The sequence below is a fragment of the Apiospora marii genome (assembly GCF_038362585.1).
Source record: "Apiospora marii strain CBS 49790 chromosome Unknown utg000005l_segment0_segment0, whole genome shotgun sequence".
Taxonomy (NCBI): Eukaryota; Fungi; Ascomycota; class Sordariomycetes; order Amphisphaeriales; family Apiosporaceae; genus Apiospora; species Apiospora marii.
In genome coordinates, this window is record NW_027117377.1 from 5,657,839 (window position 1) to 5,675,177 (window position 17,339).

At 54.2% G+C, this 17,339-nt stretch overlaps 11 protein-coding genes across 11 annotated transcripts; 2 read left to right on the plus strand and 9 right to left on the minus strand.

The window, feature by feature from the left end:
* Window positions 1-993: 993 nt before the first annotated feature.
* PG985_009684 (uncharacterized protein) lies at window positions 994-1,714 on the minus strand (the record flags this gene model as incomplete). The annotated part of the gene is made up of 3 exons (XM_066829452.1): window positions 994-1,143; window positions 1,237-1,602; window positions 1,664-1,714. 3 exons carry the CDS (start codon window positions 1,712-1,714, stop codon window positions 994-996), a joined length of 567 nt encoding a protein of 188 aa, XP_066684364.1.
* Window positions 1,715-3,281: 1,567 nt separating this feature from the next.
* Window positions 3,282-3,584, minus strand: PG985_009685 (uncharacterized protein; the record flags this gene model as incomplete). The annotated part of the gene is made up of 1 exon (XM_066829453.1): window positions 3,282-3,584. The coding sequence occupies one exon, from the start codon at window positions 3,582-3,584 to the stop codon at window positions 3,282-3,284; it is 303 nt and encodes a 100-aa protein (XP_066684365.1).
* A 9-nt stretch (window positions 3,585-3,593) lies between these two features.
* On the minus strand, window positions 3,594-4,016 carry PG985_009686 (uncharacterized protein; the record flags this gene model as incomplete). The annotated part of the gene is made up of 1 exon (XM_066829454.1): window positions 3,594-4,016. The coding sequence occupies one exon, from the start codon at window positions 4,014-4,016 to the stop codon at window positions 3,594-3,596; it is 423 nt and encodes a 140-aa protein (XP_066684366.1).
* Window positions 4,017-5,201: 1,185 nt separating this feature from the next.
* On the minus strand, window positions 5,202-5,603 carry PG985_009687 (uncharacterized protein; the record flags this gene model as incomplete). Its single annotated transcript, XM_066829455.1, has 1 exon — window positions 5,202-5,603. One exon carries the CDS (start codon window positions 5,601-5,603, stop codon window positions 5,202-5,204), a length of 402 nt encoding a protein of 133 aa, XP_066684367.1.
* A 984-nt stretch (window positions 5,604-6,587) lies between these two features.
* Window positions 6,588-7,687, plus strand: PG985_009688 (uncharacterized protein; the record flags this gene model as incomplete). The annotated part of the gene is made up of 2 exons (XM_066829456.1): window positions 6,588-6,954; window positions 7,062-7,687. 2 exons carry the CDS (start codon window positions 6,588-6,590, stop codon window positions 7,685-7,687), a joined length of 993 nt encoding a protein of 330 aa, XP_066684368.1.
* A 464-nt stretch (window positions 7,688-8,151) lies between these two features.
* Window positions 8,152-8,910, minus strand: PG985_009689 (uncharacterized protein; the record flags this gene model as incomplete). Its single annotated transcript, XM_066829457.1, has 1 exon — window positions 8,152-8,910. The coding sequence occupies one exon, from the start codon at window positions 8,908-8,910 to the stop codon at window positions 8,152-8,154; it is 759 nt and encodes a 252-aa protein (XP_066684369.1).
* Window positions 8,911-9,475: 565 nt separating this feature from the next.
* On the minus strand, window positions 9,476-10,337 carry PG985_009690 (uncharacterized protein; the record flags this gene model as incomplete). Its single annotated transcript, XM_066829458.1, has 2 exons — window positions 9,476-10,273; window positions 10,323-10,337. The coding sequence occupies 2 exons, from the start codon at window positions 10,335-10,337 to the stop codon at window positions 9,476-9,478; spliced, it is 813 nt and encodes a 270-aa protein (XP_066684370.1).
* A 765-nt stretch (window positions 10,338-11,102) lies between these two features.
* PG985_009691 (uncharacterized protein) lies at window positions 11,103-12,422 on the minus strand (the record flags this gene model as incomplete). Its single annotated transcript, XM_066829459.1, has 3 exons — window positions 11,103-11,660; window positions 11,935-12,129; window positions 12,213-12,422. 3 exons carry the CDS (start codon window positions 12,420-12,422, stop codon window positions 11,103-11,105), a joined length of 963 nt encoding a protein of 320 aa, XP_066684371.1.
* A 322-nt stretch (window positions 12,423-12,744) lies between these two features.
* Window positions 12,745-13,370, minus strand: PG985_009692 (uncharacterized protein; the record flags this gene model as incomplete). The annotated part of the gene is made up of 3 exons (XM_066829460.1): window positions 12,745-13,065; window positions 13,135-13,193; window positions 13,253-13,370. 3 exons carry the CDS (start codon window positions 13,368-13,370, stop codon window positions 12,745-12,747), a joined length of 498 nt encoding a protein of 165 aa, XP_066684372.1.
* A 904-nt stretch (window positions 13,371-14,274) lies between these two features.
* Window positions 14,275-15,301, plus strand: PG985_009693 (uncharacterized protein; the record flags this gene model as incomplete). The annotated part of the gene is made up of 2 exons (XM_066829461.1): window positions 14,275-14,602; window positions 14,670-15,301. 2 exons carry the CDS (start codon window positions 14,275-14,277, stop codon window positions 15,299-15,301), a joined length of 960 nt encoding a protein of 319 aa, XP_066684373.1.
* A 314-nt stretch (window positions 15,302-15,615) lies between these two features.
* PG985_009694 (uncharacterized protein) lies at window positions 15,616-17,280 on the minus strand (the record flags this gene model as incomplete). The annotated part of the gene is made up of 1 exon (XM_066829462.1): window positions 15,616-17,280. The coding sequence occupies one exon, from the start codon at window positions 17,278-17,280 to the stop codon at window positions 15,616-15,618; it is 1,665 nt and encodes a 554-aa protein (XP_066684374.1).
* Window positions 17,281-17,339: the final 59 nt, after the last annotated feature.

Consider the following 17,339-nt stretch of genomic DNA (forward strand, 5'->3'; position numbering starts at 1 on the left):
CCCGTGGACTACTTTCGGTGATCTGCGATGATACCCCTCACTTCGCCCCCAGCGTCGAATCCAGACTTGATGTCTTCTTGGTAGAGTGTTCTGCTGGAGCATTTGTCCATGTGGCACTCGAATCTGCGTCCGTGTTTCGGCCATGAGCTGGAGGACATCTAGACTTGCGCCACGTTCCAGATATAGATATGATGTGGAATGCCTCTGGGAATCGCGCTGCAGTTTGTGGCTGGCTGAGAACAAGCCCACCCTTCGTTAGCGGGCGCTTTGACGCAGTTGTCAGACGTCCCGTCCCGTTTTGTGTATCTATTTGCTCCCCTGTCTCACCATAGTCCGATCTAACGCATCGCACGCGCCGAGATGATTGGTTGGAATGCACCGGGGTTCTTGAGGCTGACAGGAATGGGCGTTGTATCTCAGTCGGCATTTCATGGCGTTACTGTCCCCACGTTCCATGGTGTTGCGGCCGAAAGAATGGGTGAGAAGGAAGGCTTCGATGGACTTGGAACCCTGGAAGGAACCCTGGAAGCTATATCACCGCGGAAAGTCTGATTTGGAACGAACTCCCCAGTCTCTAAACATGGCCCCCTTGACGATTGTTCACTCAAATATCTTATCAAGTATCTACCGCGCGTATTGTTACGGTGAGTGTGGGATCCGATAACACCTTCTCTCGACGTTGTATCAAGAATGACTACATCTCATGCATCTAAATTTGGCACATTGCACGTATTTATTTTTGTTGTGTCCCACGGTAATTGTATTCTGATCTAGGATATGCTGGTCAGACAACAGAAGTCGTTGTGTAAAAATAACGATTGAATGGCGTATCTCTCTGTTGAAGAGGAGGTAGCTAAGAAAAGAAGTTGAAGTGTCTCGGAAGAAGTAGATAAAAGTCCACCTTTGCTGAACCAACCAGGGGCCAGAAAAGAAAACGTCGCATGTATAATAAACGTTGATCAACTACAACCATCTCTGAGCAATCTGCTAGGTTTAAGAAAGTGTTCCAATTGCCGGTTTGGAAGTCTGGCTACTGGCGTGAACCACATGTTGACCGGTTGGAATCTGGCTGCAGGCGTTCAATGCAGCCTGTGAAGCATCGGCCATCTGCCCGAAACCCACGACAGACAATGGGGTAGTATTCTAAGTCAGAGAAACGCCGTATGTGTTAATCCGTGAGTGCCAATAGAACGGCCGCTCCCAGGGCTTTGGCAGCATTAGGGACGGCAGACTTACGTCGTTACAGAGCCAGACCGCAGAGTCCAAGACGCAGCTAACGACACCGCAGGCGGCAGGGCCTGGTCCGAGCGAAGGTGCGCCAGGCAGTTGCCGAATGGCATCGATCCCGTCAGCCCAGTGGTCGTTGCTGACGTATGGCTGGAAGCAGATGACGCCGTCTCGCTTGTGCGGGCGTGTCTGGGTCTGCAGTTCTCTTGGCTGCGGGCTGAGCTTGAACTCCGGGTTAATTTGGAGAACTTGCTCGTGAACCTGCTGAACCGTGCCGTTCAGGAGCTCCGTCTGTCCAGGCGCCACCTCCACGGCCCACTGCAGTGGCTCGACTCCGTATCCTGGGATAGGAGCCTGGGGAAGGGCACCGAGTACCTAGAATCCTCCGTGGTCAGTATGCCGACTTTATCATGGATCTTTCAAGGGCAAAACCCACAACTTTCGCTATTGCTGAGTTGACGAGGATAAGTCCGGAGGAGAAGCGCATGTTGGCCAAGTTGATTCAAGTGAAGCGAAATAGCGAAGAAAGCTTAGGATTAGAGTAATTGGAAAGTAGCCGTGTGCCAGAGCCCAAGCGATGGCCGAAATGAAAGAAGGATTCGACTGTAGTCGTGATGATTGGTATCGACGCTAGGTTGGATGGAAATTCGATCGGAATACTTGGACTTTATAAGCGGCAGCTCTGTACCATGGCTTTGGAGGTCGGTTGTACGATGGGAGGTATCCTTCTCTATCATGCAGCTTGCTACTTCTTCAAACTTGCTCTTTGCTAGGATTGGGACAAGTGGTTTGCTAGTCTGCCTCTCAGCGCATAGTTCGTCGCTTACCACTGCATGATTTGCTGTTCATAACGTTCTTGGCGTCGGAAAACCCTTGCCTACTAGGATGATGTCTCTTGGTTAAAGTGGCTTCAATGATTATTGATCATGCTGCGTAGGATTGGATCACTAAGCCTTCAAGGGTACAGACCTTCGCGCGGCATCTGCCCATATGTATAGTCGTCAATTCTTTCCCTTTTTGGCTTCAAGCTAGGCGATGCGGGCTGAAGTGTGCCAGGACATGGGACCTAATTGTGGAATGCTCCAAACCATGTCGGCGACATTGTGCAATTGCCTCAAGCTAACTAGATAGTGGCCTTGACGTCGCTTGCTTCGTGCATGGGGCGGATAGCATTGAGTGACACCATACCATCGGTAACGCCGTCTGTGGAGAGAACCATATGCGGTCCTGTTCATATTAAATTCTTGTCACTCGGCCTTCTTGAGCAGCCTATCTAAATGTTCATGATGTTGCTCATATCCGGACGAAACAGTATGTGACACCATTCATGATACACGAGTAAGCACCTTGTGGTATTATTTGGTCCGAGTCGGAGCTCTTCAGTCCCCAGTCCTGACAACCATCCGAGTGGGGGTTCGATGCTAACAAGCGACCCGAATTTGTAGTGGGCCATTGCATCGGATGCCCCTGCAAAGCATCACGCAAGGATCGATTTTGACGATTACATGTCACGTTATATGTTTGCCAAACCAGTAGATCCAACAGCAGTGGTGGTCACACGGCCAGTTTGTCGCTCGGTATATGCAATTTGCTACCTTGACATCCAACACGCACGGAAACGCATGGAACGGGTAGCAACAGAACGTATACGAGGTTTGTAATCACTTCGAAGACAAACATATTATAGAGTCGATGCTGCTCGCATAGATAACAAACCCTTGATTGAAGACCCACCTCACACTCAAATGGCTCTGCATGGCGAAGATATTGTGCGTGGCGGTACAACAAGTACGCTGATTTTACCAGAGCCATCAACTTGCGTTTGCAGATGGGAATGATTGCTTGGCCTAGAAGTGAATACTGTGTTTTATATGGGTATTATTGGTGGATGGTGTGGCAGCTCTTCCACTATTGCAATCTCTACGCCACACATACTGCTGCCCGACCCGGTCTACATATGTACAGCCCGCGACGTCTCAAACGCCACATATCTGCGTCTAAGCTTCCTTCCACCGAGGCTGTTGCCCCTGGGACCAGTTCTGCAGAACTGGAGCTCAAACAGCCACAGCCGCCGCGTACACACCGGCGGCAGCAGCCAAAGCAGCACCTGCGGCCATAGTCTGGCGGGGCGCGGCACCTTCGGAGCTGGACGTCTCTTGCGCACCCGCGTTCCTGGTGACGCCCTCGCACGTAGTGGCCGAAGCCGGGTTGTAGGTGTCGAGGAAGGCCGAGTGGCTCTGGTAGGGCGTCACGACGTCAGCCCAGGCCGTGTTCGGGGACCCTGAGCAGGTGGATGCCCATTTGGTGAACTCGGATCTGTTCCACAAAGAAGGCAAAGCCCAATCATTAGTATTCATTATCCATTGTCATTTCTGATATATAACGCCTGGCACCATTGCCCATGCAGGGTAGGGATCATACCGGTGAGACTTCCACCAATCCGACCTCGACGACTCGAAAGTGAAGTACTCCTCGTGCAGTGTGGCGGGGATCTTTTTCAAGAGGTCGCACTCGCTCGTCGGGATGTTGACCGAATCGTACAGCTTAGAGGAGCTGACAAAGTCACCGAGAGCGCCACGCGGGTCTTGCTTGTCTATGAAGACCTTGCTCATGACCTCGGAAAGACAGTCGCGGCTCATCTCCCCGTTTGGCCCGGGTGTTATCTCCGCGGTGGCAGTTCCTCTTGTGGTAGAACTCGACTCGGCTTGGGCAGAAGTGCTCGACTGGGCGACAGCCGAGACGACCAGGACGGCCGCAACCATGACGGAGGTAATGCTTCGAGGATACATGATGATAGATGATGTTGTCTGAGAATCTGAAAATCAATTTGTCTGGGAAAGGTGGAGGGAGAGTGATTAGGGCGTGGAGGACTATGGGGGAAGGAAGTGTTGGGCTCAGAGAGGCAGGGCTGTCGTTACTTGGTCAAATATTATGTGTCCTGCGGTCCACCGATCCTACGATACTACCATGAACCAACAACATGAAGGCGTTGGTCTTCCAGAGTGGCAACTCAGGCAGCTTCTAGCCGATGTTGCACTTGAACAGGATCCAAGTGTTCCATTATAAGAGAATTGACCAATGACAGCGAGAACCAGAAACAGAGCGTCAGCAAGCATCATCTCGCTACGCGACCGCCAAGTTCTAGGCGTCCGAATGGAGCAACTACAAAGCCACGTGAGACTTTGTCGTTCCATACTAGGATCGGCCCGTGAGATGTTAATGGGGTGTTGCCCCTGCATGCAGCCGTTGCATGATGCAGTGGAGTGGTTGGGTGTTGGGGTCGAGGCTGGCTAATCGGTTGCCTGGAACACCATGACGTCACATACGTAGCCATTGGTTCCGTGTGCGCTGTGCCGCGAAGCAATTTCGGGTTTGGGGCCCCGCATTAGGTGCATAAACGGGTGATCAGTCGGCCCAGGCAAGCAAAGGTCAGCCCTTAATCAAAGCAACGTCAGCTGCTTGGTTCCAGGCATCAGCACCGTGCCCCGTGCCGTCCGGAACAACTTAACCGAAGTGATCCACCTACCAGCCGCACCAAGTTCGCCCTAGGCACAACATATCTTCACGGGTGATTCATTAGATTTTCATTGCAGCAAGGTTTCTGACAGATCTGCATCTGCTGGGCTGAGCTGAAGCTCCCACGTTCCTAAAAAGGAAAGGAACGAGACAGCCCGTCAACCAGTTTTGTCTTATTGGTTGGCACAACGACTTAAGGAGAAGATCCAGTATTATGAATCTTGGACGGCAAAGTAATATATATCCTGCGTATTTATAAATATGACGAAAATTATAGAAATGCACTGTAACGTGACAGATATGGGCAACCAAAACCAAAGATTTCCCCCTCACCTCACCGCCCCCTCCACCGGCTTCCTCCTTGGTTTATCGGCTATAAATATCTGGGCCCAGTCAGCTGTGCCTCTCTGCAGGTTCTTCATCAGTGGGGCCGAACCAAACAGAAACGAACGCACCTTTCAAGTGTAGACAATGACAGCCCCAACTTTCTGGTTGGCCGGGACGGCGAAGCACTGGTCGCCCGTTCCCTGGGCAATCTGGTTGGCGCAGGTGTTTCCGTCGAACAGCTTCCACTTGTAGTTCTCCTTCCCATCTTCGGGGAAGAGGAATCGGATGGCGGCCGAGTCTGTAGGGGTCGGGTCGAACAGCCCGTCGAACTTGACGCACTCGGCCAGGCTCTCTTGGTAGCCGCTGAGACTGCGGCCGTTGCCGTTGCCACAGCCGTTCGGGTACCACTCAATGAGGTACAGAGCGTTGGGGGGGATCTCACTCGCCTGACGAGAGGTTAACAGGCTTGCTGGAGCACCCAAGGCGCCGGTGGCAGAGAGGACGGCAGTGACGAGAAGCTTGAGAGAAGACATGGTGTTGATGATGGGCTTTTGCTTGGATAGTTTGATGTGCTGGCAGGTTGGATAAAAGAACAAGAAGATGGTTGAGGATGTCACTTGTGTTTTTGTCTGCTGGGAGCCGTATGGTCGGTTTATATAGTTATCCTCCACATACTGCGGCTGCTCTAGTATCACCGTTTTCCGCTGGCCGTATTCATGTCAGAGCCAGCAAGGACATGCCGAGTTGGCTGGACTCGCTAAGTCACACAGATGGATTGGGAATCTTGCTCTCAGCATCGTCCCTTCTGGTAAAGCACGAATTTATGAATGGCAACAGCTCGTAAAGTCTTCCAAAAGCCCACGATCGAGCTGTCACCGCCCCCAAGTGGTCTTCAACCTTCCCAGAATGGAAAGTCTCGTATGAAAACCTCTTGAATGCATGTGACGCTGTTGGATAGTTTCAGGAAGGTAGTGAACCAGTACCTCGGTTCCCCTCAGTCCAGGCAACAGCTCGTGAGCGATGTATCGCATGGAATGGTTAGTCTAGAATCCTGCTGGTCTATATGGAGTAATTGTTAAGGCAGAGTTTTCTGACAGTTGCTCCGTGGATGATTATTTGGGCAACCGAGTTCCGGTGCCTCGTTCGATTAGGGGCCTAGCCGCATACTGTTGGTTCGCATAGCATAATATCGAGTTGTCCACAGCCAATCACGCAGAGTGCCAGATTCCTGATCCTTCCGGATGGGATGTTCAGGACATCAGAGCTTCTTAAACGTCAACAGCAGATATCATGATGCACGATTTGCCACTGCGTGACTCGATTGACAACAGCGCACCTTGTTGAGTGAACGAAAGTAAGCGAAACACAATGAGTGTAATATAAAATCGACCGGCTCGCCACCACTTACCCTACAGTTAAATCCATCAGCCATACTTTCGATACTCCTCTAGAAACTCTAATTGTCTCTATCTTCCCTTTAGCCTACACACCATCTGAAGCCTTTACTCCTATCCAATATGCGTCTCGCTTCTCTCGCGGCTCTCCTAGTACACGTAGGCCTCATAGCCTGCCAGGACGTGAAGTGGTGCAAAGATGAGAAGTGCGCCGACTGCCCCTCCGGGCTCGCATCCAGTGGGCCCGGATACCCTGAGTGCGTCGTCTACGACAGCAACACCGTCTTTGGCGGACAGGGATTCAACGAGGATACTGTAGGCGACATTAAGTTCAAGGTCTTTGGCGACTTCAAAGCCCCATGCGGCGGCCAGCCGGGAAACTACATGATCAGATCTCCCGCCTCTTTGGACATCGAGGGCTGTGGAAACCTCATCTTCAGTACCACCAAGGCTCAATGCTCGGCACAGATGGGCCTCCAGGATACATTCAGTAAGTGGCTAACTACCCGTCTTGCTTTAAAACCCTCCTTCAACACTCCTCATCCGCTCCGGGACATCTTTGTCGGCTTATGTACTAATCGGCAATCTGCCGAATAGTGATTCAGTTCTGCTGCGGTTCGGGAGACTGTGACAAGGCTCATGTCCCTATCGGCACACGTGGCATTGATTTCATGCAGGCCGGAGGCGGTGGATCTCACGGAGTCTACCTTCAGTACGAGAACGGCACCATTATCGAGCCCCTGGCCATCGGATCGCCCCCGAGCTCGTCTGCTGCGGCGTCCCGGCCGCGAAGACTCCACCGCCGATGCAAGGGGTACAAGGATGGCTCGTATGTCGCCGACGGGGATATCTACTACAAGACCTTTGAAACCGTAGTCGCGTCTGCCAATGTCCCGGCCGAGGAGGAGGAGCGCACCTTTACATTCCAGCACACCAGGACCGCCTCGAAGACGACCACTTTCGAAACCTCGGTCGGCGACCCGTGGGGGGTCATTTCCATCTCGACCGGAGTCCAGTGGCAAGACGCCACCAGCAAATCGGAACAAATTTCCATTGTGATCCCGGCAGGGCAGTCCGGGTACATTGGCTGGACGCCCTTTTTCCGGTGCACCAAGGGCACCCTGGAGGACTGCGATGGCAAGCGAACAGAGGAACATGAGTCGTGTGCGCCTTACGTTGACGGCGACGTCATTAGGGGAGACTACGCTTTCGTGCAAACATAAGGGGGTGATATCTATTATTATGGGCGGGCATGAAGTTGCGAAGATGGGGGAGTAGTAGGCTACTGTTCACTCCTTCCTAGTATGTCTACAGAAAGGTGTCTTGGGTTGTCAAGATCAAGTTTGCCTTGGCACATTATCATTTCTTTCTTCTTTTCGATTTTCGAGTGGCTGTCGAGGCAACTCTGTTAGACATTATCGTATTTCCCAGATATCACACAATTAACAACACACTCATTTTGTATGAAGATTTGTATTACATCGTATTAAAACCGGTATACAAAGAGATAATCATAGCACCTTCGCCGTATTAAAATGGCACCGTCACCATTATTCGAGGCGCCATGGCCAATGATCGCGATATATTCTTTCCTCCGAACCTCTCCGTGGAGTAGAGTACATGTGCATGCCTATGATAGTTGTTTATGAAGATTGACTGTCGGTTCCAATTTCTCTTAGATATCCCACTAAATGCGACAAACCACTCTGCCCACAATGTTCAACGACAACCCCTGATGCCAACCGTCCCGGAGACCTTTGATGAGATCCCAAGCGTGCGAGAAGTCAATGGGTCCGGGTGGGAAGTTCAAAGTAACCTCAAACAAGCGATGCTCTCCAGGAGGAGACCGGAACTCGCCGTCGGCCACCAGCTCCACGGTCTTGACGTTGGGGAACCGGCCCCGAATATCCCTGCTCGCCCCGTCCCCACTCTTGAACATTCCTCCATCGTGCACCAGCCTGCGTCGCAAGAACGGGTAAGCATAGGATAAGTCGCTTAGGTCGAGCTGGATGTTCTGAACATCTCGACGACCAGATAGCCCTGGACTCGAAGAGTAGATTCCATACGAAGCGCAGCCGATCTCATCCCACCATGACCACTCCCAGCAGTCGTCCGATCGTATAGTCGGATAGCCCGTGATGCTTTGGCATTTCAGAACATCGCGCTCCGGGTGCCACGCCACTCCGAGCCCTGTCTTCTCCGAGACGAGGCCAGGGGATTCGACAAAGGCCTTTCGAGCTTCATGGCAAACGCTCCATATGGGTGGGAATTTCGGAAAAACGTGGAGTTTGTCGCCTATGTGCGTACATATCCCAGTCTCTCGATCCAGAAATCCATAAGTTTCTACCACCTGGGGCTCCTGGATCGCGTGGTTCCAGATCGCACGCCGCAGCTCGGGGGGTAGGTTGGGAAAACGGTGGAATTCGGTGCAGTGAACCTGATCCATGTTGCTGCAGTGCGAGGATGCATTCATGCATGTATTATTTTTGACGAGATGGCGGTTGCGCATAGAAAAACCGATATTAAAACAGTTGCAGCTTATCTGAGTGGGTTTCTGTGCCAAGCAATTCGATGCTTCTTGGCGGCCCACGGAGCAGCAGTCTCAAGATCAGAGTTTGGCAGCAGTTAGGTATATACCCAACACAATTGCTGCAAGGTATCGGAGGTGGCTGACTGGTAGACCGTGCCACTTTTCCGCCTTTCAGAGAATAATGAATCCCGTGCCGATCAAACACACCTAACTGAATATACCTCTTATTCTTGCTCATACATACTACGGAAGTAAACTGTACTGTTTGTAGTACGAAGGTTTGGGGTTGTTCTGGCTCCCATCTAACTCATGTGTACTACAAATGGCTCGTGCCAATCTCCGAAAAAGGTCAAAGCCTCTTTCATGAGCATATTTAACACATTTCCACACCCAAAAAAAGACGATTGAAATAACGACTCTGGCCATCGTATAACATAAATTCAAAATGGCAGAAACCCAGTGCACCGAGTTCCACCGGTTCTCAAGCCTGCCCCCCGAGATCCGAAGGCAGATCTGGGACTATGTGGTGGAACAGCCTCATGTAGTGCACACCCAGGGTTTCGTTGACGAAGAAAACATAGTCGAAGACGAGGAGACTGTCGAACTCTATCAAGAAGACCATGTTGTAGACCATGTCGACACACAGTGGATCGATACCGACGAGAACAGGCTGCGCGTCTATCCGCGGTTCCCGCCAGTGCACGACGTCTGCCACGAGGCACGCAAGGCCTTCCTGGAGTCGCCCGGCCTCGTCTCGGAGAAGTCGGGGCTCGGCGTCGCCTGGCACCCCGAGCGCGACATCCTGATGTGCCACGACCTGGTCGGCGGCTACGGCGCGCTCAGGTGGAGGTACCAGTGGTCCTGGTGGGACGTCATTGGCCACGAGTGGATGCCCGTCCACTGCAACGCTCGGAAGGATCCCGAGTTTCCCGGCCGCCACGACGTCCGGCACCTGCGGTTCGACTTCGGCGCATTTCAAAAGGCCTATCCGGTCGCGATTGGGACGTACAGTCATCACCCGCCTGAAGAACTGATTTTTGATGTCTTTGAAAACGGCGAGCAAGTAGCGGAAAGCCTCGTCGACCGTTTTCCGAATGCAGAGACGTTCGAGCTGGTGATACCGGGGGAAGACGCCGAATCCCTGGCGTCTCGAGGCCACGCGATCGGTGTCACTTTCGAGTTTCCATCCCCTCCTGCTAGATTTGGTCATAATGCATGGAATATCTTCAATTTCCTCAGAAAGGACGACTACGACTTCGCCAGGATTAAGGGGAGAATGCTATTCAAACTCCAGTAGCTGCACGACATTTCAACAACTGAATACTTACGTCGTTTACTTCCATGGTGTACCCAGAAATAGATGGAATAACTAAGGGGCAGAGGCAGAGGCTCCATGTTATACAATACATCGTTTCCTCTTTGTACCCCTACATTAGAATAGTTTTATGATCTCCAGACCTTGACTTGTCCATCATCCCGTAAAAGTAACCAGGCGTGATGTAGTAGAACTCGCCTATATTAGTCCCAGCCGGCCGGAGCACCACCGGATCACTCGAGCCCGCCAGAAGCCACACTTCATCTTCTTCTCGGCAGGTACGGTACGCTCTGCCGGTATATCCACTGTCTGTCGTAACGAATGCCCATTTCCCATTGAGCAGTGCCTCCCGTAGGGACTCTTTCTCATGTTCCACCTCAGGCGGACTTTCCTCCATGAGGTAACGGAAGTAGTTGGAGATGATGGTCACTGGATTGTCGGTCGCGCCTGCTGGGGTGTGCTTTGCCACCTCCTCTGGCTCCAGTATGCGGCAATCTGGATAGAGCAGAGCGTATTGCCACCGATAAAGTCCGTAGCTCTTAAAGCTCTTCTCAATCGCAGCTTCCCTGTCGGGGCGCGTGTCGGCGAAACGACACCACTCTCGAAACACGCGGACAAGGTCCTCGAGATCCTTGGAAGGGTCCAATGGCTCGGCGGTGTATGCCAGTACTGTCCTCAAAACACCAATTCTTTTCCCAAATACACTCAATTTGCTGGGCTCAGTCTCGGGATGCAAGAGGGCCTTTGACCTTTTCCCATCATCTCGGAAACACCATGACACTGCCGAATGGCCCTAACGTGCCCATGCCTCGGGCTTTGGATTTGTCAGATTGCGCGGGATCCAAGATGGCATTACTGGATCTTCATTCGGGAGCCCCGATGTAATGACATCAAGAGTGCCCAAGCTGGCGACAGCAGCTCGCGTAAAGTCTTGTGCCACCTTGACAATGGATGCGGAGTAGTCAGGTTCCGGCAGGTCGATACTCAGAAGCCGTAGTATGGGGTAAAGACCGTAGAGCTTATCATGTGGCAACTTGGACTCCAAGCCCGTCATCGAGGTCAGGAACGCCCGACGTCTGTCATCGCAGTCGGGAAAGAAGTCGTCGTTGTTGTTGTGGCCGAATTTGCCCTGGGACTTCACCAGCCGCCGCGCACCTTCTCGGAACCGGATCCGCTCGTACATGGGCCCAACCTCGAAGTGCAAGTCATGGTCGCTCACGTTGTTGGTTATGTCGCAGACGATCATGAGGGCTCGCAGGTGCCTCCAGCTTATCCGTTTGGATCCGAACAATATGTCACACCTTCTTGCAAATGCGAGCTCCTGATCAGTACCGTGAGTCAGCTCGTCGTGCTGTGCAATGTGGTTAGTGCAGGCCGGAAACCTGGGATCGCATACCTGTACAGTCCATACGCGTGTGAACCACGGATGAGTGCCTAACGCCTGAAAAACTTGCTTATACTTCGGGTTCCCTACTGTGCATTAGCAGTCTACTTACTGAGGAGTTGTGTTAAAACGTACAACTGAGGGAGCTAAAAGTCGGTGACGATATTCTGAAGTGAATCGAGTCGCACAGTATTATCCAAATCCCTTGTAGTAAATCGGCCATCAAGGCGGTGGACAAAACTAATAGGTCCATTGTAGTTGCATGCGGAAGACTCTCAGGTCCGAGCCAAACAAGCACGGTTGAAGCATTCGCGTATACCTGGCCCATATTCTTGATTTGCTCGTTTCGTTCGGGTTCTCCTGCCGCAGTTTGGTCTATGCAAATTGCATCGATCCATAGCGCACGAATGCGGTATTTACGGCGAAGTTGCTTCAACTACGGCGTTGTCAGCCTATTATGTCGGCTAGAAGAACCTATTTCCGAGCAAAACTTGCAGCATCATGACAGTTTGGCGTAACAAGAAGTTCACCCCCATCGCAGTTGATCGCACAGCTGCCTTCCGCGGCCCCCCACACATACGAAAGGGCTTCGTAGGCAGATTGTGCCTTGGCAAACTTGACATGACGAATTCGACACCGCACCGGGGCCTCTGGCCTGGAGGACGGAAGAAGATCAAGGAGGCGGATCGAGCCGGATTGGAGGGGGGCATGTTTGTACTGGTCAATCATGATGTGTCCACAAGACTGTTGACGAGATTAAAACGCGCTCGTGTCAGCATACGATTGTTTTAGACGAGCTATGACACAACAGGCATTAGGGCCAAATAAGTTGACAGGGGATTCGAACGTTTCGGCAATGCCCCGCTTGTCATCTCGGAATGGTCAGAATCGTAGGGCTAAGCCACATACAGCCACACCAAAGCAGGGATTCATCCTTCAAGCCCCATGCTTATATCAGGGCATCAATAGGACACGTGAGACGAGAGACGATTATGTTGGAATCCCCTACAGACTAATGATTTAAAGACCTATTACTCGTCTTCAACAACCATTACTCCTCGGGCACCTTGACCCACCCATCCTTCTCGTTCTGCGCCTTGCTCCTCCGGGACCACTCGGGGGCCACATCGATGCCATCTTCTTCCTCCTTGTCGCCCTCTTCCTTGGTTTTATGCACCGTCGTCGGCTTGTGCTCTGCCGGGCTGTACACGGTGTACAGCAGCAGGGGCGTGGGCCCCGTATTGATGAACTGGTGCTGGGTCCCCGCCGGCACAATGACCAGATCGCCCCCTTTCACCTCTTGCTCCTTGCCGGCGATCTGCGCGAGCCCCGTCCCCGAGGTGAAGGTGAGGATCTGGTCGACCGAATGAACCTGAGGGGATAGTTAGATATGCATCCACCCCTTTTGCAAGACGGTTTAAGATGTTGGAGCAAAATTTACCTCGTCCCCGATGTCGCCACCCACCGGGACGGTCATTAGGACAAGCTGGCTGTACAGTCCTGCAGAACACAGCCTTTCAGTATAATACTATCATTCTAGCGGCAGGTTCGGGTCATACCTGTCCATAATACTCTCCGGAACTCCCCAGACTTGGACGGAAGGGCCGTGAGCATGTCGGGAAAGTACTGCATCTCATTCTTCGGGCGCTCACTCGAGGGCGTTGCGAAGGAAGACATCTTGGTGGTGCTGAAAGCGCGAATATGGTTTGCTCTGTTGACAAGCCGGGTTGCTACTGATGTGGGGGAAAGTTGTAGGCCAGAACGGATCGTGAGTCTTGAAGTGAGTAAGGACACTGGTCGTGACATGATTAGGTAGATGAAGTGGTGGTAAGACTTTGCACGACGCTGGGTGGGGTTTATGTATGAGAGATGGGAATCGTGTGAGTCGCAATGCATGTGCGAAGATCTCCGGTGGCACAAATCAGCTTCATTCGTAATAGACGTTGAGAGATCTCAATCGATGTCGTCACGGCCTCGTCATGCATTCATTCCCAGGTGCCGGGCCTCTCGGGATCGCCGCAGGGATCCCTTGAACTCCACATGTTAAGGCGATAATACAGTACGATCTGGTGGGGTGAAAGACATGACCCGCATTTGACGCCGTACGGTAAGTAACTGCTGGAATAAAACGTACCGTATCAAGAGACAGCAGCGTTTACTGTTCCATATACTCCTTGTTCAAACCGCCTCCCCTAAAAATGTTCAAAAGTATTACTATGTTCAGCTTCTAACTAGTGGAGACGTTTGACTGGGGAGCTGTACTTTAGACTTAGGCGCATCGGAATCCTCGACGCCTGATTGGCCGTGTCGGAAACGGGTGCGTCTGATTGGCTGCAAGAATCCACATACGCCAACGGTCAGGGGCTTTTGGGTTTCCGCAACAAGAAGCTGGAAAGTGACGATGCGGCTGACGGATTCAAACGCTTATCCCCGTGTGCGACGCGCCGGTCGTTGTCGTGGACTTGGCTATAAGTAACAGCAAGTACGCTGCTTCAATCGAATCTAGTGGTTCCGATTCCCAGATTTGGCAGCACATTCAACCTTTCCTTTCCAAAATTCCGGTTTCCGCATAAGTTCAGAAATGGCCGCATCAAAAGGCATCGACTTCATCCCAGAGACCGATATCCCCTCACTCAAGGGTAAGGTCATCCTCATCACAGGCGCCAACAGCGGCCTAGGCAAGCAGGCGTCCCTAGACTTGGCCAAACACAGCCCGGCCATGATCTATATGGCCGCCCGTAGCTCTGTAAAGGGCAACGAAGCGGTTGCCGAGGTCAACCGTCAAGTACCCGATGCCAATGTGTCTTTCCTGGAGATGGACCTGAGCTCCTTCGCCTCGATCAAGAAAGCTGCCAAGACGTTCCTGGCGTCGTCGTCCAGACTGGACATTCTGATGCTGAATGCTGGGCGTACGTGACCAGCACTTTACTCAATCTACACCCATAAAGATTCGATATTGACATCCCCTCCAAACAGTTATGGGATGCCCGCCCAAGGCAACAGCTGAGGGCTATGAAATACAGATGGGCACCAACCACATCGGCCACGCCCTCCTGCTGAAGCTCCTTACCCCCGTGCTACAACATACCTCCACCATTACGGGGACCCCCGCGCGCGTCGTCAGCATGGCCTCGTCGGCCTGGAAGTACGCCGGGCCCGAGCAGATCCAGTTGGACACGCTCAAGGACCCGTTCGGCGGCGCCGTCACCCCAGTGAAACGCTACATCCAGAGCAAGACGGCCAACATGCTGTACGCGCGCGAGGTGGCCAAGCACGGCGGCACCAACACCAACAAGGGGAAGAAGCCGTTCGTCATCCTGTCCGTGGACCCGGGCGAGGTCAACACCCAGCTCTTCACCCGCGAGCCCGGCGACGAGCAGATGGCGGGGCTGCAGAAGACGGTCGTGCCCAAGGTGGTCCGGCCCGTGGCCGAGGGCGTCAAGAACCAGCTCTGGGCCGCCACGGCGTGCGATGAGGATGTCGTCAACGGGGCTCACTACGAGCCTGTCGGCTACCGCCCCGAGGCATCGGGCGTCATGCTGGATGAGGGGCTGGGAGCTAGGGTGTGGCAGTGGACTCGGAGAGAATTGGAGGGGCAGGATGTCTAACATGTGCCTTCTCGTGTCAGGCATTAGGCTTCGTGGCGCTGCGCATATTTGCGTTCGGCATGCATGACAAGAAACACGGGGGTTGAAATTGAGTTTGGCTTTAACGTTCGTCCGATATTGATTTGATGTTGGCTAAAGGCTATATGTACTACTATCATATATTTGCATTACTCCCCGACCAACTAGTGGCTGGATGAGGCATCTTGCGTTGATCTTTGCAGCCGACATGTCCGAAGAGGCAAAGGACAGCAATAAGCGGGCTGATGTGACCGATATTAGTGTGGCCCGCACGGCTACGATTCACGGTGCAGGCATTAACCGATAAACGCATCGCCAAAATCCCTCGAGTCCACAAACTCGAACGTTTTCCACTCCATATTCTCCTGATCCCCGCCTACCAGGTCCTCAAACGCCCTGAGCACATCGTCCCCCGGCCTCCAGTCCTCGCCCACCTGCCACGTCAACTTCCCCTTCCCGGCCCCGCCCTTCGGCGCCTCGTACCGCACCCCCCATCGAAACTGCATGGTTGCGCCCTGGTCCTCAAACTCGTCCAAACAAGGCGGCGCATCCTCGCTACCTTTGTACGTCTGTGCCCGCGCCTTGGACGGACGCCACGCAAGCCAGGCGAACAGCTCGGCGTCCTCTAGGAGGGGCATGTTCCCCCGCCGCAGCGACGAGGCAAACGCCAAGAGCAGGGGCTCGATGCGCGCCGCGATGGGCCGCGTGCGGAACATGTCGGGCGCGCGGGTGTCCCAGATGTCCTCCTCCCACCTCGTCAGCTCGTGCTCCTCCTGCTCGCGGGCCCACAGTGCGTGCGTCGCCTCGCCTTCGTCACACTCGTGGAGGCCGTCGTCGTCGGTGGGCGGGTAGTGCGCCTCCGTCGTGATGGCGAACCCCCCGGCGGCGGCGTGGGGGTCTTCGCCGCGCGGGCCGGAGAAGTACCAGCGGCCGTCGGGCGCGCACGGGTGGAATTCGACTTTGAGGTGCCGCATTCGTGGCCACGACGGCAAATTGCCATCTGTGGCACCCTCGTCGTCATCGTCATCACGTCCCGTCGCGAAAAGGTCGGGGGTGATGAGCGCGCGGACGTCGAGTTCCTCGAGCCGGCGACCCAGATCCCGCAACCCAAGAGACACCGGGTCCTTGCCTCCAAACTCAGAACTCGACGACGACGACGTGCCGACGAGATCAGGCATCTGCTCCGCCTGGTCCGCGTCGCCCCCGTTGACATTGAAACACCAGAACCAAAGGCGGGCCTTGGCGAGCGAGGCCGGCAGCCGGGGCAGCACATCGCGCACCCCCCGCGCGAACTCGATCCGGGAGTCGCGCCAGGGACCCTCCCAGACGCGGGCGAACTGGCGCAGCGCCCGGGACGCGAAGGCGATGGGCAGGCGCTCCCACAGCCAGGGGCAGTCGAGCTCGCGGAGGTCGGGGCAGCGGGTGGCGAGGTCGAGGGGCACGCGCGGCGACGCGGGCCGCATGTGGGTCGAGCCCCGGCCCGGCCCGTCGGAAAGGGTCCAGCCGCGGCAGACGCGCAGCCGCCGCACGCGGCGGAGCAGGGGCAGGCGGTCCGGGTCCCGGACGGTGAGGCGGCGGGTGTGGTAGGCGCAGTGCTGGCAGGCCGGGTAGATGTCGAAGGACTGGTTGTTGACGCGGATCGCGGGCTGCAGGCCGTCGGCCTGGCGGATGAGGCCCGGCTCCGTCTCGGCCAGCGCCTCGTACTTCTGCAGGACGCCGAAGATGGCGTGCACTTGGGCGGAGAACTGGGCGTTGATGGCCTCGAACACGGCGGGCGGCTCCCGGCAGGCAAAGGGCGCTTCCCGCGGGTTGAGCAGCAGCGGGATTTCGCCGTCGAAGTTCCAACTGTTCAGGCCGATGTACTGCGGCTCGCGCGCGTTCCAGGCGCGGATATGGTCCACGAGGTCATTGAGGATGGCGTCCTCAGAGGGCGGCGTGACCAAGATGTGTTGGTGCGCCATCGTGACGTTGGGTTGTTAGCTGAAAGGAAGAAGGAGCCCCGATAGAAGGGCGCCGGGGA